Here is a 24,060-nt window from a genome sequence, read left to right as displayed (position 1 = left end):
GACCCTATAATGGCTCTATTACTACTGGTTGAATGTTTATACTAATAAAAACACTGGGCGACTGTGGCGCAGAAAGGCACAGCGGCCTTCCAACCGACATCTGTTGGTTCGATCCCCGGCTCCTCGTGTCACATGTCGAAGTGTCCTTGAGCAAGACACTGAACCCCATCTCGAGTTGCTCCCGGTGAGTGTTGGCCAGCTGCATAGCAGCTCCCCCATCAGTGTGTGTGTGTGTGTGTGTGTGTGTGATTGTGAGTGTGAATGGGTGAATGAGAAGACGTTTAAAGCGCTTTGAGGTAGAAAAGCGCAGAACATTTACCATTTACTATACAAACTCGTTTGCATCAGGTTCGACATGAAATACAGCCTGCTTGACCCCTGAGCTCAGATCGGGCTTGGACAGTAAAATGCTGTCCCGTCCATGCTCTGGTGTGGCTTCCAGGATTCTGCATTTCATATTTAAAATTATGTTGGGTTTGATTTTTGATGTAACACAACAAATGAAATTATACCATACAATATGATACCATGTCATAATATATTGTATCTGATTTCGGCTCAGATATCAGGACCTATCATTAACCTGAGGTTTTGCAGCACAACATTTTGCGGCAGTTATTTAAATGAAACTTTAATTATAATTTAGAATTATATTTAATTATTATAATTATTTAATTATTAATTATTATATAATACCTTTTTAAAATATATATTTCTCTTTCTTCTGGGTCCTCCTGGGTTTCTCTTTTGAAAGTTGGGTCATCCTGGGACTTCTTCAATAAACTCTAGCATTGTGGGGAAAAGAAAGCTTTCATCTTTCTGGCCACCAGGTTATTTTCCTACTTCTAACTTACTGTTGTTCCAGATACAGGCCTCATCGGTGAATGTGAAAATTGAGCTTCCTAAAGACTTGGAGCCATAAAGAAAATATCAATAATGTCATGTCATGGTGCATATGTCCACCTTCCAGTTCCTTTGGCTTTAGATCTCGGATGACTTCACCTGGTCACTAAAGTCCTGCATCCATCCAAAAAGACACAGTAGCTTCCTTTCTTCTTTCTGACCTATAGGAAACCTCACCTGTGTTTCAGGATATGAAAATAATACTATTTATTTGCACTTGTGTTAAGATGCTAGCTGTCATTTATTGGCACTAACTGCACTTGCATGATGCAAATGACATTTTACCTTTACTATGCAAAACAGCAATAAAGTTGACTCAAATATAATTTAGTAAACACTAAGTCACATCTGTAAAATGCTCTCTTTCACAGACAGAGATGATAGGCTCAGACTTTATCCGGCTCATCCAATGCTGATGTGCAAAAGCGCGTAGAGTCTCTATTAACAATACATGTGCTTTGTTACAAAAAATAATTCTTAGATACTTTATTCTGAGGAAAATGATTAGGCTTTGCTACAAAATAAATGCATTGTAAAATGTAGTTTTTCTTCCTTTAAGTCATTAATTTTTAAACTGAATGTTTGGGGCAAAAGTATCTCTGATCACTGGCAACTTTAGCACATCTTTTTAAAAGTCGACAAAAAGCGTTTGTAGGTGAACGTGCTGATTGTTATCCACTGGTCTAACGGAGAACACCACTCTCCTTCTCCTCCATCAGCCAGTTTGAAGGTGACGGCCGCTGCAGTAATGTAACCAGAACAACCGGTTTTACTGCATTCACCTCAGTGCTGTTTACTTTTACCTACTGTATGTTTCTGCTGCTTGGTTGGTTATAAAGTTGTATGACAAGATTTTTAGTTAAAGTATCTCCTCACCCACAAGTTGTTTACATGGGCTGATTAGTATCTCTCTGGCTCTTAAGCAAGCATGCGTTTGTGTTCAACTGAAAGTGCCTGGAACCTTGGATGAAAAAATTATTAGGAAATATACTTTTACATTATCTAAGGTTCAGGTACTTTATTGTAAGATTGTGGTTTTGCAGGCTGCGTTCTGTTTGTTATCTTTCACTGTAGAAGACCCACTTGAGACAAGGTCGAAGTTTTTAGTAGAAAATCTCACCCTACATCTTCAAAATATTTTTCTTCACCAATAATTAATTTTCTAATTACTTCCCAAATTATATTCACTGCCACTACATGTGACATTGGTGTAACTTAACTAAAAGCAGTTGCCCAATAAAAGGTCACAATAGATGGCTGGCACTTAATTTCCCGCATGTCAAGCAGGTCTACGCTAGTAAAACACTTGAAGTTATTGTTTTTCACTTTTTCGGCGAAACATAACAATAAGCAGTTGTCATTGTTTTAGTCAGCAACAGTTGTGGGCCACTGTGGCGCAGAAAGGTGGAGCGGCTGTCCACCAATGCCCCAGTTAGTGGTTCGATCCCCGGCTCCTCCAGTCACATATCAAAGTGTCGTTGAGCAAGACGCTGAACACCAACTTAGTTTCTCCAGTTAGTGTTGGCCAGCTGCATAGCAGCTCCCCCATCAGTGTGTGAGTGGATGAGAAGCAGTGTAAAGCACTTTGAGTACTAATAGGTAGAAAAGCACTATATAAGTGCAGAACATTTCCCATTTAGCAGCAGATATTGGAAGAAACCACATCAACTGTTCAACCTTTACCATGTTGAAGAGTGTCGAACATTCCTTACCAAGGGAAATGTTGGCAGCATTAATTTTCCAACTAAATGTTTTGCAAAGTTTCTGACATAAACCAGTTAGTAGATGAGGGTGATTTATGTGAACTGCCCACCGAAAGCCTCTACACCTGTGCCATGAGAAAAACCTCCCACACAAACTACACTTCTATACTACTAAAGTCCAAGCTAAGATAGATTTTGTAGCCAACGTAATCGCAACCCGAAGATATGTTTATTTAATCTAAACCTAAACCTGCACATACGAGATTCTGTAGTGGAACTTAGGTCTCTAGTGCAAATCTTGCACAATTCTACTTGTTATTGCATTTCCATTTATAAATGTAGCACTTTATCCACTATTGTAGTAAGTTGCATTGGAACATGCTCCATCCCTACAGAATGTAATCACATTAGTAGTTTAGTTTCATTGGAACGTGATGTTTAGTGTAGCCCAAGAGAGATTTCCTCATTTTGTGTTTGGTTTTCATCCATTGACTTTGCCTCTCTTACTCTCAGTAGCTGCTGCTAGTCTCTTTAGCATTGGATGTCTCCAGGTGTATGACCCTCGAGGCAAAGCTTGTTTTTGAAGCCTCCTTTCTACACTGTCTCCTCTCATCCAATCGTCCAGCTGTGCCTGAGAGACTGCGTTTGCACATGTAGCAGCCACTTCTTGCCTCTCAATCTCTCTCTGAAAAAGCTGCTCTTTCCTCCGAACAGGGTGTCTAGTGATTACACCAAAGCTACTCCATCCGTGATGTACCTGCCCTACAATTTGCCTGTATCTAAGCACTGCCTGGGCCTGTAAAACTGCCTAATATGTCCTATGTCCTCCCTGCAGAGACCCCTCCCAGGGTTCCTTGCTGCAGCTCTGTCATAGGGTCACTGATCTGCACTGGTCAAACAGTGACTGGTGGACTGGTAATGGAGGACGTGGAAAAGAACCTGGAGTTGAATGTGTCTGCTTTTTGTTTCCTCGAGCGAACCAAATCTAATAGTTTTGGTTTTGAACATGCGAGTCTGATTTGTCATGAACTCCCAAGTCTTTTCAGTCTGTCCAGAGAGCTCGCTGAATAAATAATGAATCTCACATGCTTACTCAAAATGCCACCCATTGAAGGTTTTTAGTGTCTAACATTTCAATTGGCATAAATATGGCTACCAGCTTTCTCACAGCTTGAATGGACTGTACAGCTGTATGTATATTGAACATAGTATAATTGTGACTATGATCCTAATAGCTGGTCTGATGTACAGACTGAAGTACTCATGCAATGGACCACACACACATTTGGATACTTGACTAACTCAGAATTATTAGTTAATCATTTTGTGACATGCCCGGAGGGCCATGTTGTCCCCTCGCTTTAACCAAAGGGAGAGAAGAAAGAGAGAGAGAGAGAGAGAGAGAACGCAAATGAGTGCACTCTCTCCCTGAAAGCTACACAGTGCTGCCGTGACAGACAGAAAGAACAAATGGGGGGTGGGGGGGGGGGGGGGGGGGAGACAGAGTGAAAGAACAGAAAAGAGAATGTGAAGGCTGGCTGAGGCCGGAGAGTATGGTGCTGAGAGAAGAGACAGCGAGTGTGAAAGCAGTGTGGTCATTATATCTGCCCTTCAGCCCACCCCCATCCCCACCCACCCATCTATCTTCCCAACCTCTCTCTCTCTCTCTCTCTCCCCCTCTCTGTCTCTCCACATTGCGAGGCAAAACTTTGAGCGTAATATGTTGCGACAGTGTGAGACGATGAAGAATAATTCCTGTATTCAGAGCTGCCACTGCTTGCCCCTCCCCCTTTTCCTCCTCCTCCTCTTCATCCTCTCTCTCAACTCCACTGACAAGTCAGGCCTGGCTATCATTGTATCATTTATCTCAGCCTCACTTCTGCCACTCTGCCTTGTTTGCCCAGAGGGAAGTGTGAAAATGTGTGATGTGTGTGTGTGTGTGTGTGTGTGAGTGAGTGAGTATGTGTCTACATGTGTGAGGGAGGGTCTCGGTGTGTGGATGTAATTGTGTGTATATGTGTCCGTGTGTGTTAGTGTCACTCTGTAGTGTTGTGCAGGGCTCCAGCTAACTGCAAATGGGCTTTTGTGGAGTTTTTTGGAGACTGCACTTAGGAACCCGCTCAAGGGAGACACACATACGTACACACACAGGGCTATAAGGCTTCACAGAAAAGGAGGACGAGTGAGAACAGAGTGAGAGAGAATTAAGGCAAAAAAGAGAAAGAGGGAAATGGTGAGAGTGGTGGGAAGCACTTTGTAAAGCCCCGCTCTTGCCTGTTTTGGATAGGTCAGACAACAAGAGGGCTGAGGACACACTTTGTGCAGTGCATCAGAAATGGACTCGTGGCTGAGGGCGATCCACTTCATCCAATCTGCTTCACCACCGTTGGCGCCGGCTGCACACACAAAAACACTTGTTGTTGCTGCGGCGGCTTCTGTCGCTCCACTGACTTGAGCAGTGAACTTGCCGTGATCTGTGACCCATCACTCAAACTGCATCCAGGCCATTTTCTCCAAACTGTCACTCCAGCTGATGCTAATGACTTCTACTGCGTGATACTTGAGTCGTGCAGAGCAAAGCTAATCAAACACACGTGGTGACAATGTGCAGTGCACGTCTTAGCTTTTTGCGCAAAGGTGCCAGTTCAATTCAATTCAACTTTATTTAGATTTAGCGCCAACTCACAACCAAGTCCTCTTAAGGCACTTTACATAAAAAAGTCAAGACTATAAAGCTCCAAAGCTGGGGACACCTGCAGAAAGGGACAGACAGAGGGAGAACAACAACAATAAGAGAAAGAAGACACCAGGTTAATGTCATACAGTGATGAATAAATGTGGGGGGGAGAGGAGAGAGGCAAGAGTTCTTCATTGTTTCCTCTCTACTGACACGTTGACACTAATCTACTGATTTTAAATGTTAAATTGAGACCACAGGTCAGGTTTGACTCAAGACAACATTAGCCAGATATGATCCATGACCCAGTCACTGGAGGCGGCTCAGAAAAGCTCACTGAAAACCCATGTTTGATTCCTTATTCAGGCTGATTCAGCAGTTGCACTTTTTCCATGTGGCCAATAAGATATTAAACATGTAACCTTGTTCCAGTAATCTGTCAGTACAGTTACTGTTCAGTCTCATATTGCTCATCTTATGAAGCTTGAATCGGAAATGATCACAATCAAACATCATCCACTGTTGCAGCTACTCTTCAAACTGTCTGTACAAGGCAAGAAAAGACTGTGTGCTTCACTCACATAAAACTTTTAACGTCTGAAAGGAATTTTAGATCCTCAATGATCTTCAAACACCCACACAGTTTTGTCATGTAGGGAACCGGGTCTGAAACCAACTGAATGATGAATCCAGAGTTGATAAAGTAGGAAGATCCTGAAAGATTTCTTTTAATCTCACAACTGCATTACATTGTGTGTGTATTACTGACTACAGCACCATGAAACGTTTATAATGGAAATACACAAAAGACCTATTGGTGGGAGATCAGGATTTTTTGCACTTTTATAGTACTTTTCTGCCTTATTGATCAAAGCGCTTGAGAGTGTTGATTCATGTTCACCCATTCACACACACACACACACTCAGACATTAAAGCCACTGCACCAGACTTCATCCAAATGAAGAGGAGATGAGATTGATTCGGCAAATAAAGCCTAAATTAGAATTTGGATGGCTCCAAAGCTCCAAAGTGTCTGAGTGACATACATTTTGTCATCCGCTGATGCCTGGATGTATTGTATGCTAAGTGAATATGTGAACACATAATGAATTATCCACAGAAATGTGTTCATGCTTTCACATAGTTTATAAGTATATAAGGCTCGAACTTGACGTGAAGTTATTTAATAAAAAATGAGTGTGAAGAGTATTTAAACTCTCATAGGGCACTCATTGATCCTGCTTTAGGTCAGGTTAAAACACCCCAGAGACCACCAGCTGTGGACTTAAATTGTCTTGAGCAACTAAGAATGTTTATTTGAGAGGATTACTTTCAGTCTTGATTTGCTACCACTAATCTCACGAATCGGTGTTTGTGCAGCATTTGGAAAACACATCCTTAAATTATTTAAATGATGTCGGCTTCTTCCCTAGTTTGAAATTGGACAGCGCATTCTCAACAGAAGATACATTTTAAAAAAAAATGGTTGCATGAATTATTTTTAATCTAATTATGAAACAAAGCAAACTGAATTATATCCATCAAATCAGAGACGGTTTACATACAACGGAACACAACATCATTTTCTCAGGTAGCAGTAAACTCAGACAGCATATAACTCGGTGTAGGCAAAGTGTTTATTTTCACACACATGCCTCAGTCACACCTCAAGCAGATAATGTGTTTTTAGAGCTTTACACACTCGACACACATTCTGCTCACACTCCTTCACACTGACTTTTATGTATACACATCAGTTACAAACACACATCTTTCCTAACATGACCTTGCATGCGAGTATGTGTATCAATAAAATATGGTGGTATGAATAAGTGATAGGATACATAATGGAGAGGCAGATGAGCTGAGCCATGCCAGCTTTCCACAACATTAGAATGTACAATGTCCTACCATGGACATGGGTATGTGTTGGCTAAATAATGCCATAGCAGCCTGCAGCTTCGTGTGATAGTGCTACTTTCAAATTTAGTTTAGTTTTATATCGTGACACCTTTGATTGATGATGTAAAACACCAGTAAACCCAGTGATTGTTTTTCTTTAGGAATAAGTAATAATCTGCTTATCATCCGTGGAGGAAGAGGTTTGCTGCAGTATAAAGGAATAAATTGCTTTGTGACTCATATAGTCACTAGTGCACTATAGGGCAGTGTAAGTTCCTGTTTAAATAACTGAATCAATAGAGTAAATTGTTACTGTGGCTTAGTTACACTATTAATAAATTCCTAATCTCTGGATATTTCATATATGTCGTACAGTACTGTGAGTTTTCTGGGTGTTTCTAATGCAGTGGAGGTGGTCTGAGGTTAAATCAGCTACACAGACTAAACAGTAATGTAACTGAAGCTGGAGCAAGCAATCCGAGGCGCCTCAGTAGCCTGATAGTTAAAGAGTATAACACATACTGTGGTTTGACCCCTGCTCCAGATGACCTTTCTTGCATGATATTTCATCTGGAGGCAACAGTAGACCAGCCTCCTTCGTAGTTGTGCTGTGTTGCAGTGTGACTTTAATCTGTGAAAGTGGATTAATGCAGGCATCAGAGTCAAGTTTCTTCCTCATAGAAAATGAATGTTCATCCAGTGGTCTTCATAGCACATTGGGCAGACTGCATCCTAACACGTTGAATGAAATGAATTGCATGTTCCTGCTGAGTTATCTGCGCTTCATATTTAGCACCACAGAATGTACAGTGAAAATAAAGCTTTTAAATAAATCTAGATTTAAACATAGGATTTTCATTAAACATCAGTCCCTGGTCTCTTTGTATTTCACGACCATAATAGTAAAAAAAATAGTAATTGTGGTAGGTGCAAAAGTTTGGACACTGTTCTCCAGACGTATTAAGTCTCGAGATCTTGTTTAACGTGTTAGAACTTGAAAGGCAGGTCAAGAACCAAACTTACTCTTGTTTTCTTTAACTCTCCTGACTCTTTTCACTGCCCAGGCCTGTTTCCCAACTTTGTTCTCCTTTCTTTGTCTCAGAAGCAGTTTAATCTTAATTCCCTGGGTGTAAAACATTTTCACTGAACTGATTCCCACCACATTATTTAGTTTTTTTTTTTTTTTTTATGCATCAATAGCTCTGCGTTATTAGAAAAATCAAATCAGCTCAGGCTATAAGTGTTTTGTCTAATTCGTGTAGATCAGGGTGAGACCACTTTCACACATTAGCTCATATTAAGGCTCCAACTTTCTGTGGCTTTTGAATTCAGTCAGATCATTTCCTCTATAAGAAGCATCCATTTAGGTATAAGGACACTGTATCTAAAACAGATAGATAATAGAAATTCCTCTGTGTGTTTATGTTCAAGTACAAACTGATACCATGAATCGCTCGGCTGCACATGTGGGATCTGTACATCAACGTACTGTATCTAAGATGAAAGCCCTGCCATGATTATGCCACATTAAAACAATTAGAGCTGATGTAGGAAAAGCACCTGCTCCATGTTGGTGCTATGGAGATAATGTTGTCTCTCTTTTCCACTCCATGTCACTCAAATGCAAACAAAAGCAATACAAGGATGTCTAATTCAGTAATTAGGAAATGAGCCAAAATGATCCTAATGATGAGCACAATCATCTTCTGGCACAGACTGACAGTAATTTGAGAGGAAGATTACAAAAGATATCAAGAGCTTCCTTTTACATTTGTAGCTATTTTAAGTCTCTGATTGGTTTGTGTATGTTGTTTTCTCTTGTTAAGAGGTTAGAAAAAAGTTTCAAATTCAAAAGAGCCACTGAATTGGTTTATGAAGTGGATTAAAACCTCCAATTTAAACTGATTCCCTTGGTTTAAAAATTAAATGTAGTTTGTCATAGTGGAGTTATGCTTCAAAAATATATTGTATGTCTACTGTGGCATTTAATCCATGCTAGTTATTACTTAGCTTATCTACTCCTGTTCTGATAATTAGGGTTTGACCCCTGCATTTTGTGTTTCGGCTCTGCAGTGCCACAGAATTTAGGACCTTGATGCAAGTCCTAAAGCATGCAGTAAAGCGAATTAAGGCCAAAAAAAATACATTTGTTTATTGTGGAAAATGATTCGATGTTAAATATATTTTATGTGTGTGGCCCTCAGTTCTCAGAAATTAGACTCATTGGTTTAATCCAAAGGATGAAAATCAGGTGTGAGCGTGGGAGGATCTGCCCCCTGATTCTGTCCTGTCACTGCCATCACTGAACCTTGGTAATAAATGCAGTCTTTACTTGACAAGGACGGGTGGTTGTCTGGGACATGAGTATGCATGACGCCACACATCTTCTCGGACCTCAGGACTCCAGCTGTCAGACTGGATGAGTGAAGCCGTGAGCTTTTACCTCCACATCCAGCTCTGTCATTCACTGCGGCTGGTCTCTGCTAACTTTGCTGAACTCTGGCCTGAAGCTTGTTCAGTTGCCTGTGTGGTCTGTGTCAGTTCGCTTAGTGGTGCTGCTCCTGCCTGTCCTGCTCTAGGCTCAGGGCCCACACCACTGAGGGTTCACGGGGTTCATCTGATTTCACAAAAATATATATAACTCAAAAAGCATAAGTCTTAGCTTGAGGAAGGTTGAAGAATCTAAATCAGGTGCAGAATAGTCCTCTCCCCTTCTCCGTGGGTAATGCCATGAATCTTGCTAAGCATCTTCTGACCAGTCTCTCATGCCAACTTTCAAACCAGCTTATAATCATTTAAACAAATAAGACTTTGACACTTATGCACAAATCTTTTGTTCTTGTGTCCATGAGTGTTTGCAGCGTCCATTGCAGTTGTGCTGTAGCAAAATGTGGATTTACCAGAACTAGTTGTTCAGTATTTATGTTCCACCAGTATTTTTCTTCCGTTGTAAATGTGCCAATTTCTCGTGTCTGTTTGATGAAAGTGCTTCATATGAAACTTGTTATATGTTCAAATGCAGGAGTGTTAGATTTGTCCTCTTGAAAAACGAAAAGCTGCTCTTCTGTACATAAAATCCGGCTCCTCTGTCTTGCAGCTTCTGAATTCAGGATCCTGCTCCTTTACACAGACAGGCTGAACCTTTTCCCTTTCCCTTATTGCTGACTGCTTCGTTCACTGTTTTGTTTGTGACTGTGAGTTTATAGTATGCTTTCGTGTGTCTGTCAAGGTTAACCTGTACACAAGTGCTCACAGTACACCGGTGCTGTGCGTAATGGAGGCTTGTTTGTCTTCTAACCAGCTCTGTAGCTCTACATGACTTTGCTTTCATTTGCTGCTGTTTTGGATTCACACTTGTTCCAAGAAAAACACGGCAGAGAGCAGCATGTGTTTGTGTGTTTGATGGGTTTTACTACCTTTACACAAGGAAATTGCACCACTTTTAACACGTTAACAAAACAGCATTGGATTCAGTAAAGTAATGTTGTAACTGAATCCGAGACAACTGTTGACATCAGTTTCAAAGTGTAACAACAATCAGAAACAGTAGACAGCTAATATTAGAATAATTAATCATTGTAGCTGTTTTAATACAACAGTCCTTTTCCCTGCCATGATTCCTTTTTGGTACAGATTTTCAGAATGTGCAATCGTCAGAATACCATGCTGGAACATTTATTAGAGGAATTGATAAGCTCTGCAATTCCCATGCGTTGAACAATTTGCAACCAGTTTTTAACTGAAACTGCTTGGGTTTTATTTTATATTTTTACAAATAACATACACACACATATGCTTTAAGTTGGCATGGTTGTGGGGCTGGTCAGGTGTGTGATGTGATGATGAGTGACAGCCTCCTGACGCTGTGCTGTCCGTCCATTTCCTGAGCTGACATCAACACCAGCAACCTCTTTCAGCTGAGACTAGCTCTCCTGTCCAAAACAATTGACTGGGGTCTCCCAACATGCCTGTCAAGAGACATCAAACCATGTGTATGTGATCAGGTTAAGATATTTCAGTGGTTTATACAGAATGTGGCCTCTATTCCACTACGGGCAGTTTGTACATGAAGTGCTTACACAGAACTATTTGAATGTGCTTATTCTCGATACACAGTCTTTTTAAAATGCTTACACGAGCCCCAAGTGTTCAACCTCTGAACAGACGTCACCCTGCATCATCAGAGGTAACGGAGGTAGAAGCTAGATACAGACGGTGACAGATATAAGAAAGACAGGCTCCTCAGTGCTCCTTGACATAAACTCTCCAACATTTTCTCATCAAATAATATAGTGATGACCTTCAATTTAAATGTGAATTCTGCTATTTTTGGTTGGTTTGGTTGGTCTTCAATGTTTGTTCTACAAAGAAAATCACTTCCCATAGCCAAGAACTCTGCTCTTGTCACATAAAGTGTAATAATCATGGTAACTGCTGCAAACTTGCACCATCACCAAAAAATGTTTCGGTGGTAATTACATTTTTAGATTTGCTAACCTGGAAGTTTATTTAAAGTTTGACTGCTTGAGGCTCTTGCTTTTCTGCCCAGTTAGAGCTTTTTTGGATGTATTTGGCATTGTTGGCCTGTGTACTTGGCTTTAGAAAGTCCTCTCATCGATTTGCAGTTACTGTGTTTAATCTACAAATTAAACTATTTCATTATTTGTATTTGATAGACCAGTCCGTCCCAAGTTTAGGAGCAGTCTATAAAAGCACTTCCATACAGTGTCCAGTGTCGAGGCGGCTGTCAGTCGGCTCTGGATAAGTACCCAGTCAAAGCCTGGGTCACCACTAGGTTTTCATTACAGGCCTAATTCAAAGCGGCCCACGTAGAGTGTCAAGAGTGTCCCAGCATGTTGTTGGCATCCCTTGTAACACACTCTAATGAGCAGCCGCTGGGAAAGCTGTGGTCAGCTGTGTATATAGAGCTGGTGCAGCCTGGAATATATGGTCAGAGAAGACGAAGAGAAAGTCCCTGTTCAAAGGCCTGAATTAGCCCCATGAATCACTTACTTTCTTTTTCATTTGCTGCTTAATCACGCAACCTGTTGAGTATCATGATTAATGGGACTAGCTGCTGACTGTGGTTTGCCCTGTGGAATTCAAGAATGAGGCCGTCTTTCTCACTCCACTCCCTGGTATATAAGGACCCTGTTAGGGGGTTTGTAAAGGTGTTTAAAGCACGACCGGTGGATCATCAGCCAAGGTGTTGATGAATTCTGGACCACAGCAGTAACCAAGTACCTTTAGTCAACTGGCAAAGAGGAAGGAATACAGAAGTGATTCATCGAGCTCGATCCCAAGAGTTTGAGCACTGAATAAACAGATGGAGATCTGACAATCCAACATTTGAACGCGGCACATGTCGTCTATCCTGTGTCTCCAGCCGCCTTAATGTGCTCTGGCCTTCATAAATGAGGGTGTGTTAAGCCTGGCTTTTCACAGTCCATCGGGATGATCTCTGGTATATGTTAATGAGCTTTCCCACTAATGTGGTCTCGACTGGATAGCTTTCTAAGGATTGTGCAGAGCAAGGCTTCACATATTGGTGCTGACATGGTTTCATGTGGAAAACATCTGGAAGACCTTATAATTAATGATATTTTACATTTATTATTTTTGTAGTTGAGCTTAGTACTGTACCTTTAGCTGTAGCATGGCAGTGCTATATAGGAAGAACATTTGGGGTTAGAAATAGGTAGTTGCAGAACTACGAATAAAAAAGGATAAAATTATTATCTGGTGCACTGACTCTAGTTTTTATGGAGTAAAACATTAAATATCTGTCATCAGTGCTGGACTGGAATAAAAAATCAGCTTGAAAATATTCTATTATATACTATATACAGTTTCCTTTTATTTTAATGATATTTCTCTGAAGATGTCTTTTTTTCCCTCTCGCTCTGCTTCTGACGGCATCTGCATTCGCTCTACTTCCATCTGTGTCTCTCACATGGAGGGGGACATAAAAGTTAGAAAAAGCATGATGTAATTGGGCCAATTGAAGATGATTGACAAACCAGTGAACCAATCATGACGACTCCCACTGTCCCCTGGGCTCAGTCAAAAGCCCAAACCCATTGGCCAGAAGAGAGGATGCCCGTTATTCCGAATGGCCAGTCCATGCCTGCTTAGCATCTTCATCATCGAGTTCAGAGACCCTATATCCTAAATCCTAATGTTCATGAACTGAAGTGCATTTCAAATCTGTGTATTTAATTTGAGTTTTCTGTTTATTTTGAATATGTTTTCTTGATAGCAGTGACTAAACCAGCACAAATGAGACAGTTCTGGGTTCATTATTCGACAGCCAGAAGGAACCTGTATTCAGTCCAACACCAGTGTGTATGAGGTGGGTATGCACCTCTGCATAAGTGTGAGCGCGTGGGACGGACTGTTAGAGGTTGGAATGTGACGTGAGAGCACTAATCAGAGGCAGCTGGGCCAACGGTGAGATTAAAGTTAAAACACAAAAACAATCAGCTGTGATAAGTATACCATCGCTATGGGTTACCGCCCCCACCCCAACCTCTCACGGGATAGATGGATGGATAGATGGGTGAGTGGATGAGTAGGTTGGAGGATGGGGCTGTGCCCGGCCCAGCTGGCAGAGACCCTCTGATTAACAGGTCCTTTGTTTTCTCTTTGATCCCTTCCTGCCTATCACACCCACCAGCACATTGGCAACCAGGGCCACAGGAACAGCTCTGTATATGTAGCTGTGTTTCCCTTCCTGTTTATCTGAGCTTATGAGGACCAGAGTCCTCAAAAGGATATGACGAGCCATGACCTCAATTTATCGGTGACTTCGCTAGGACTCATGACTAGTAGTAGTAGGGCGACTGTGAGCGGTTGTCCACAAATTCTAGTTGTTGGTTCGATTCCTGGCTCCTCCGGTCACATGTCGAAGTGTCCTTGAGCAAGACACTGAACCCCAACTTAGTTGCTCCCGGTGAGTGTTGGCCAGCTGCATAGCAGCTCCCCCATCGTTGTGTGTGTGTGTGAGTGTGAATGGGTGAATAAGAAGCAGTGTAAAGCGCTTTGAGTGCCGATAGGTAGAAAAGTGATATATAAGTGCAGAACATTTACAACTGAGTTTTACACGTTGCATTCAGGAGAAGATTTAGCTTTTGTATAAAGATGAAAGCGTGTTTGCTGGAGTCTGTGTATGTGTCTGTGTGAGCGCATAAGAGGATTAAGGCCTGTTCACAGCCGAGGCTGCAGACTGGACCGTGTCTGACCGTTCCCCTGTATGTCCAATTGCTTGATGAGGTATTAACTTGCCACGATGTTGTATTACATATCTCAGACTGTGCGAGGACCCACCTACCAAAAACAGCAATATTTTCCTCTTTCCTCACAGACACACACACACACACCCTCTAACTCCGGCCTGAAAAACCTCCTGTTATCTCCAGCTGTGGCATCCGCTGCTGTTTTACTGATAGCTTTTTCAACTCGGTATCTTGTGTTGACTTGCACTCTCGTTTGAAGTCTGGCCACTGGTGTCGTCCCAGAATACAACTCCAGTTCTAAAAGCTCTAGTCAACACCAGCAACAGAATGACTCTCAAGATTAGGCCACACACATGCCGATAACTGGAAAAAACCTGTCTTAGAAAATGTTATTGTAGTGACCTGTAGTGGTCAAAATGCCTTCTCCTGATAAGAATAAAGCTCTGGAGAAAGCACTGCACACTTATATGTTGCATTTAAGATGCTGATCAGCTTTCAGATTTTAAAATCTTATAATTGTTGCCTTAGAAACCTTGGAAAATTGCATTTTTAAAGATATACCACTTTATATTAGCAAAAACTGTTTTGATCTGGCTCAGATGAGCCATCTTTTAAAAGCCTATATCATCAAACCGTACAGTGGTTTTCCATTTCTTCATTGGCCTCCCTCCAGAGCAACATTATCTGCACATCAAGTCGAACAAAATCACCTTGTAAATAACCATATTACTTTACCCAGTGACATCAGCCCCAGAGGAAAACAGCCCCAACATTAGAGCTCTAGGGGATTGTGTTGGGGGCGTGAGAGGTTAAGACTAGTTGAATAGCTGGTAGGCATCACACAATGAGGTGGATTAGGCAACACTAGAAAGGGCCTTTAGGGCTTTACCGGGGTGTTCAGCAGCTTAAAGCGCCTACAATAACTAGCCGGAGTTGGCAAAAAGACTCACTAGAAAAAGGGAAGGGGCAAGTGGCCGGTGATCAGCAAGACTGTGGTAACAAGAGGCAAGGTATCGCATTTTCATCTAAAGAGCTATAAATGGTTAAAACGAAGCATAGCAGCATGTTGGTAAAGAAGCGCCGGGTCGTCCGGATGACCCCTGAATGTCACATTGGGAGACAGTGGCATCAAGGCAAGGAGATGGTGAATATGAGCAGTAGGGGGCTGCAGACGAGAGGTGAGGCTTAGTCTCAGTGGCTCCAGCACTTGTCTCTGTTTGCCTGGAGCCGTGGCTGGAAAAATGATATCATTACTGATGACCCATATTCTTACAGATAAAATCCAGCACTGTGTTGCGTGTGTGTGTGTGTGTGTGTGTGTACTGTTGGACATATTGTGAGACAGAAAGTACAGAACTCAATCAGAGTGAGTTGATCAAATTCTCAGCTGCCTTTAACTTTATCATTTCCACCTACACATTAGCTGTGTGCTGCAGCGCAGTATTACTGCATGTTATACTTCCATTCTTCAAAGACCTCTTCCACCATGGCACAATTTCAAAACCACCTAATTAGTAACCCCAACCAAGCAGGAGTAGTGTGACCCTGCATTCGTCACCTCTGCCTGGGATTACTGTAGCTTTGGGGGATTTAATGAAGAGGTGAATGGTAGGGTGGGCTGGGGGATGTTGGGATAACTCGGAGTGGCACATGGTGTGTTAGCCTGGAAAATAATAGTGTGGTTTGTATTAGGTTTCCTTGGCTAAAGTAAGGATCTCCCACTTCCTGCATGCCCTCTGAGACAAAGACAGTATCAGTATTTGTTTAATATGTCCTGCAAATGTTGATAAGGACCCACTGTGGTGCAGTACAGCATAAGTTTGAAAAGGAGAATTAAGCCTCCAGTTCATCTCAAGGGTACTGATGTGTCCTGCAGTCGGTCTTTGATAGGCAGGGGTCCACAGCATCACCTCCAAGTGCAAAAAGAATTCATAGCATGAGATTCTGGCAGAGAAAAGACTTCAGCAGTGGAAACCAAAGGTCCCAGCAGATCACAGCTACAGCTAGAATATACACCATTTATACTCTGGTGTTTAATGATGGTGCAGGCCTGTGTGTCACCAGGGGCAGATCTAGACTTTTTCATCGGGGTGAAAAGACTGGGACACAAACAGAAAACAGGATAAAAATGAAGTAAAAGTTTTTATACTCAATTTTAAAACCCTTTTCAGAAAGTTTGTTCACACAGTGTTTGTTCAGTGTACGTACCATTTTCAACTCTGTGCTATAAATAATCATAAAGAATGAATAAATAGTTGGGTACAGGTCAAAATCCATCCTTTTACACAGATAATTTTTTCCTTGCCTCCCCCTCAACAGCTGCTGTTGATTTTGGTCCCATGGAAGTTTTAACGTGATTCCACATATTTATCAAAGAAATTCTGGATAAATATGTTGGGGTAACAGTCTCTGCCAGTGACAGGAACATAATCAACATTAGAAAGGCCGGTTCTATAATTGGACTGATTCCTCGTCCATTGTTTAAATTGATTGCGATTGAAAAGACTAGAAATACAGCATTTTCTGTCTGGATATTTTACAAACTAAAAAGTGTGATGAGTGACCCCTTTCGGATGCAGAGGTGTCCCACAAAACAAGGCTTAGAGGCTCTTTTGTGCTTGGTGTGAAATTTCCCATTGAGACAAATAATGCACATAGAGGTTGGCATTAATGTTCTTAATGTAAATTTGTTTATTTTTAAAAAATTTTTTATCTTGCTTCGGCTAGATATGGGAAATGATTGGCCCTGAACTCCACTGTCTCCTTTTTGACTGTATTATGTGGCATTGATGCTTTATGTCGGTGCGGCTGTGAGCTGCCATGTTGTTGTGCAGCTATGATGTCTGTCTATCTATACACGTACACTTTAACCCACCAACTATATGCAAATATGAGTCCACATACGAGCACCGACACAACATCTTAAATTTTGTGCGCGCGTGAGTCTTTAAAAGGACCGACGGTTCTTTCTGTATAAGCCTGAATGGTCCTCACATGCATCATCACAGGTTGGCTTCTGTTGAGGCATCAGGATTATCCTTTTTCCAAATGCCAATAGATAATTTAATTTAATCCACACTGCACAACATGGCAGATGTGTGTGTTTGTGTGAGAGAGAGAGATGCACATTAAATTAATCTGGAATTGTGCTTCTGCAAAGATGTTGTAGCTCAGTGTAGATTAGAAGCTCACAGAGAAGTCAACGCAAACACACACCTTTTTCAGCTGAGCTCGTGATGTGAACCTGTGTGTTAAAGAAACCGACTGTTCATTCCAGCTCCTCTTTGGAGGCAGAATGAAGAAGACAAAACTTAAAGGTATAGAAGACACACAACTAAGTGCTTTGTCTGGAGAAGTGCACTATGTCCCTCACTGTCAAATATGAGCCTGTGGCCCTAATGTGGAGCTGAAGGTCTTTTTGAATGAGCCTGTTTGATGAACCCACATGAAAAGGAATAGTAACCATGTGCACTTTTGTCAACTCCTGCTCTCAATTTGTTGATGACAGTCATGCTCCTGCACTGCTGTACCTCCGCAGGGCGTCGACTACTGTCAGCGGAGCAGCCAGGCACCAGGAGCATATTAAATGCAGCTACATGGCTGATGGATGTCACAGTACACTACATGCATCACAGTCTTAATAATGTGCTGCCACCTCCGTGCACGCCATTCTGTCCACATATCGAAGGATATGGTTTACAGCATGTAATAATGGTAATACATTCCTTATGGAGAGATCCTCACCAGAGCGGCTTGAGGGACGATGAAGGGATGGAGGGCTGTGGAGTAGAGAAGAATGTTGGGCGCAGCGGTCACTTTGGTTGTGGTCCCAGAATAACTTACGTTCACTGATGCTATGGGTTAATCCAACAGACATCCACTTCCTATGTTTGTAACACACATGCAACTCCATTGTGGTCTGATCAGTTTCATGGCAAAGCCACAAGAAGAGACATTCGGACATCACTCTTACCTTTACTAATCAGCCTTAACATTAATACCACCTGCTGGTTGTGATCAACAAGCCCTCCAACCTTAATGCCGACATGCTCGTTTGTCCCCTCGCTCTCGTCCATTTGCTGAAATCGTTCCACCATGTATGAAGGCAGGCTGCACATCTTTTGGGACTAGGCATCAGTATTGAGGGCTAGTTTCACTGGTTTTTGTTTTTTTTTGCCGCACAAACACAGGCCTTGCAAACACAGCACTTTGGGTAAGTTCCAGCACAAAAACATCACGGTTAGGTGAAAAAATAATAATGTTTTGTATCACGTGTGTCTTGTGACTTGTTGCAACAACAGCAGAAGCAGTAGTTACACAGTGGACTGTAGTCTGATGTGTGAAAGTCCTGCGTTTGAGAGTCTAAATACTATGGGATGGTCTTACACTCACTACAGCCTTTTGGCAGCCAGTATAAATGACCTTCTCTGTCATAAGTCACAGGAGGACAGTCTCATGTTAATGGTGTGGAGACATGGACACTGGCTGGTGTGTGGTTACACAGCCCTGTATACAGCAAGCTGTGTGATTGGACACCTGTTTGATACTGTTTAACAGTAAAAAGGATGATTTGGGTTTATTAAGCTACGTGTTTTTACCACCAGCTCTGTCTATTATAATCACAGTATCCCCAAGAACTGGCCGTTAGATGACCTGAACCACCAGCTGAATTTGTTCTTATACAGCCATAAATGAAGCAGGTCACAGTTTATTTAGGATGGATACAAACCTGAAACTACAGCTTTTATGAATCTGTTTTGAACGAATAATACACACACAGGCAAAAGGAGCCAATGAGAGAACCAAACTAAATCTTCAGCCTTTACACAGCTACGATACGTATATACTAATAACTTTGTTTGATTTGAATGACTTTTTTAACTCTCTTCAAACTCTTTTAACTTAAAAAAATGTGTCAAAATAAAACTCTATAAACATAGTAATTTATGTTATCAACAGCATTAAATTCAATATTGTTATAATACTTTGCTTACTTTGTGGAGTACATTTGTACTTTAGGTACATTTAAGAGCGTGTACTTTTGTCACCTCTGTTGGTACTTATACATGACTTTTATTATCAAAAATATAGTTTTTTAAATGACTAACTTATAATTTAAATTCTCTTTTCTGCAGTGTAAAGTGCTTTGTTTGCCAATAGGTAGAAAAGCGCTATATAAGTGCAGAACATTTACCATTTGCACGTGATAAAAGAAAATGAAGTAAAGACATCACAGAGATTTCAGTGGCATCTTTTGGTAAACAACTCTCGGTATATGATGCTTGATGTTATGGACATGTTTTAGTCATTTAGATTCAGTCTTGAGTGAAATAGTAGAATGTCTGTGAGTGCTGTAGCTCCATAGGGTTAAGTAACCTCGAACTTGGCAGACAGTTGCAGGTCTGACAAATGTTCCCTCTTGTTGTGCTCTGTAACAGCCGACGCCTCTGTCCCTCTGTGTCTTTTCATCTCTCTCCTCCTGCAGAGCTGCAGAGGGAAGGCAGCATCGAGACCCTCAGTAACAGCTCAGGTTCGACCAGTGGCAGCATCCCACGCAACTTCGAGGGCTACCGTTCCCCCCTGCCCACCAACGAGAGCCAACCACTCAGCCTTTTCCCCACCAACTTCCCCTAGAGTGCTATCTCTGCCCCACCATAAGGCACACTTGACCGCTGGCCTCCATGTATCTGTCCACTCAGCATCATGGTGACAAACTAACATGTACTGAAGCCAAACTGAGTCTACAATTTTTGTTTCTCTCTGCTGTTTATTTTGTCTTTTATCCCAGCTCCACTCAGTACTTACATGGGATTTCTTGGATTGGATTTGAAGGCTGATGTCTTTATTGAAGCTGCCAATTGCTGCAAATGTGCAGGTTTCCAAACATTTGAAATCGACTATTTTAATGCCAAACTCATTCCAATGGGAAAGAAAAGATTACGGATACTATTATGTTGCATTCAGTCAGTGGGAACAGCTGGACACATTTTCTCAGACTTCTGAAAACACAGTTCTTTGAAGATTAATTGAACTGTTGCCGAACAGTTAATCAAATTAAAGTGCAGGAAATTGAAAGTGGAGACAAAATGCAGCTGATACAGTTGTGGTCAGGAAAAAATATTTGATTTTTAACAGCATCAGCCCAAAAAATCAGTCCAGGCCTGCTCATTACCTTTTCGTTGCCAGTTTACACAGACCTTGGAGACCAACCGTCCTCTCGTCACTGCAGCTGATGTCTGCTGTGTCCTCAGCCCACCATCTTTTTGTATGCGCATGTGTGTGTACATGTGTGTTTTAAGTTTTATGGGATTCCTATTGTCTGAATGAGCCCCAACAAAGGAAAAATAATCAATGATCTGCAGCAGCTCCTTATCCCTGTGTGAGTGTGTTTGTGTGTGTGTGTGCGTGCGTGCGTGTGTGTGTATCCTCATGGCCTCTGGCTAAACGTTTTTCATTCAATTTGGTCCTTTCATGCCTTTAATTTTCATGTAATTACATTTGACAAAAGATGCAGTAATGAGACGACACTATTACTACGCAGCTGAAGTCATTTAAATGTTTACAGTGGAAGTGAAATTTGTTCCTAAAGTCATTTACATCTCTTCCCTACTTTTCCACATAGTACATTTTAATCCAACAGATTAATAGAGGAGTTGTGAGGCTTTATATTATATTTTGCTATTAGCAACTTTTGACCAAAATCTTTGTCCTATTCTAGTTATACATGTGCAGCAGAGAATATTTGGGGGGACTTCTTACTTTTTTTCTCAGAAATCTTAGTTTAAACTCAAATTTCAGACTTTTTTTTTTAGTTTAACGTCAGAGAGAATTGTGGTCGGAGTTTGAAGGCATTATGAATAAAAATTCTGACGTAAAAGTCTGAGAAGGCAGAAATATTTTCCGGTGGCCTCTGTATCCTCTAAAAATGTATTTTGTTTAAATGTATTTGCCCATAGCAGAAGGTCCATTAAACCTACTTTGCCCGTTAATTGTTCTTTGCAAAACATCAAAAAAATTAAAAAAAAGACAGTTTACGGAAAAGGTGTACTAGTAGTAACCACATGTGTGTTGGAGTGTTGTTGGACTGCATGACATGAAAGCCTGGCTAAGTCTCCATGTTCAGGGCAAATGCTTGTTGACAGACAGATTAGATTTGTACAGTACTGACTTCTTTTTTGCAGCATTGGTGCAAATAAAAGCCGAATAAAACTTGTGGAAACGAAGCTGTCTGTTCTTCCTTTCGCACTCTGATTGCCAAAAGTTGTGTTGATTAAATTTCGACCACAGCAGTGACCATCAGCTCACAGTACCACGAGTAATTAGTACCATATTTTTTAACAGGCAGTAAAATGTTGTTAAAGGGACTTTTTACGGGCAGCTCTGGCTCTTTGTTCTGAGAGAGCTGAGAAACGAGAAGGCATGTTTATTCCTCTGCTAATCAGCAAAACTCCTCTCAAGGCTTCTAAGATTCTTTGCTTTCTGTGTAGTTGAACTGAGGGTATTTCAAGTCATTGTAATCAGACTAGCAGCAGATAATTCTTTGTCGGCTTTATTTGAGCCTGCTGTTGTTCATAACTCGATAGTCATAATTTTATGAGTCCTTTCCCAGCTATAATAAAAATGAGCAGAAAAAAGTTGTCACGAACAATTAAATGAATATCTTTTGGTTGTGACTAATACATTTTCCTAATAAAAACAATGGGACTATATTGCTCTTTATATAATCTGAAAATAAATTTGCAATATGAGCTGGAGAACTGCACAAACATGTTAAGAAAAAGAACCATTAAAGGGCTTATATGTAAGACTCCCTTATCAATAAGGTAGAAATAGCCTTTATTCAACAAGTCAGAGGAGAAAAATACAGTTTGCACTTGAAACTTTTCAACAGAATATTACAAAAATGTAGCTCCACGAGTACAAAGCATAAATGGAAAGTTCTCCTTAAAGAAAGGACATCACACACAAAAAACTGGGAAACTTACATCTGTTATGTCAGTGTGAAATCCAAAGCTGTATTTAAAAAATTGTTAGCAAGTATGTTGTCATGGTATTAAACCAGGAGCAACCTGAGCAAAGTTACTGTTTCTTCGAAGAACTTAAAATACAGAAACTGTGATTTCGCCGTACTTAGACAGTTTCATTCAAATTACTGAGGTCTCGTAGTTTTACTCACCATTCTAAATATGAGCATCTGCTTCCTGACATTAAAATGAAGCACGGTTTGATGATTCCAAAGCCCGTCGTCCAGCCTCTGGCAGGAATACTGCTTGGTATTGAGTCCCAACCTATAAACTTTCAACAAGAGCTAACTGAACCTTTACCAATAGCCCCGAGACGAACTGAAGCAGTGAAAATCCAACCGGGCAAAACCTGATGGTGACATCAGAGTTCAACAATGGTTCATTAGTTTGGTTTGAGTAACTGACTCAGAGGTTGGACATTTTAACCAGAACATTGAACACATACACTGTGATGCTAACACATTTAGCAATTACCATCAGGCTCCATATTAAGTGTTTAGCCTCAGGTGTATAGTGAGAGCAGGTCGGCTTTCTGTGTTGTTGCTTTTTACAGTAAAATCAGTGTTTGGCGGTAGGTGCACATCAAAATAGCTGGTGCAACCACATGTGATTGTGTTTTCTGACTTCTCTCAGCACATCCAGCCTGGATTTGACCCTTACATCATTTCTGGATGTTCACCTTCATGGTCAGTGCCAACAGTTGGTGCCTGTGTTACAAGTGTGCAACTTGCAAATCTAATTTGTACGTGTTGCCACTTGCAACATAATCATCACCCTAAAGAAAATACTGCACATGAAATTAACAAGAACATTAATTGTATCATTTTTTTCCACTTTACAGCAAACTGCTACTTTAGGATACAGCATGTGACAACATGGTGCGAAGGCTTTTCTCAAAAATCTCTATCATATTTCATACTTACTAAATCCTTTTTTACTGTATTTTTCATTCATTTTAATCATTTGTAGCTTTAACCATTAAAACCGTAATAGAGGCCATAAAATCTTGCAAATTAATCAAAAATCAACAATTTTTTTATTTATATACATTGAAGTTAAACAATGTATATATGTAAAACATTTTGACACAGTATAGAATCACAGGCAGAAAACACACAAACTCATCTCATTGATTTTGTGATTTGATTTAGAATTTCACATTTAAGACTTTTCTTTAAAATGAGGTAATCTGGCTGCTAAATATCACACACTATTCTGAAGGTTTTATTGTGTATTTCTTCAGTTACCTACATATCATTTAACATTTAACTTTGAAACTCTTAACACAGTTAAATGACAGTAAATGTAATTTTGGCTGCATGAAACAGACAGCAGAACATGGCAGACGTGCTACTAAAGTAAAGTGCCAGAGATCACTGTCCACAGACTCCCTGTTTTACAGCTAAAGTGCACTGGACTGTGTGGAACTTACCCTGGATCACATCATCTTCACACTGAATCCTTAAACACCACCCAGTCTGCCCTGGGAATGGAAACACAGCAGGAGAATCTCAGGTTGGTTTGCAATGCACATTTAGTCCAGGACAAGTCTTTAACATTAAACTGCTTACATGGTATAGAAGTAAAGACTAATACACATGTTCAGATTCAGAGG

General features: G+C 40.9%; 1 protein-coding gene across 2 annotated transcripts in view; it reads left to right on the top strand.

The window, feature by feature from the left end:
• The window catches only part of bcas3 (BCAS3 microtubule associated cell migration factor), a 309,008-nt gene extending 287,364 nt beyond the window's left edge, over positions 1-21,644 (top strand). For both annotated transcript variants that reach the window (XM_067508758.1, XM_067508757.1), the window contains one exon: positions 19,907-21,644. In XM_067508758.1, coding sequence (XP_067364859.1) covers positions 19,907-20,055 — 149 coding nt within the window. In that variant the 3' untranslated portion in view covers positions 20,056-21,644. The remainder of the gene's footprint in view (positions 1-19,906) is intronic.
• Positions 21,645-24,060: the final 2,416 nt, after the last annotated feature.

The sequence above is a fragment of the Channa argus genome, chromosome 6, assembly GCF_033026475.1.
Source record: "Channa argus isolate prfri chromosome 6, Channa argus male v1.0, whole genome shotgun sequence".
NCBI lineage: Eukaryota > Metazoa > Chordata > Actinopteri > Anabantiformes > Channidae > Channa > Channa argus.
Note: the sequence above shows the minus strand (reverse complement) of the source record. Positions and strands in the feature narration are given on the sequence as shown.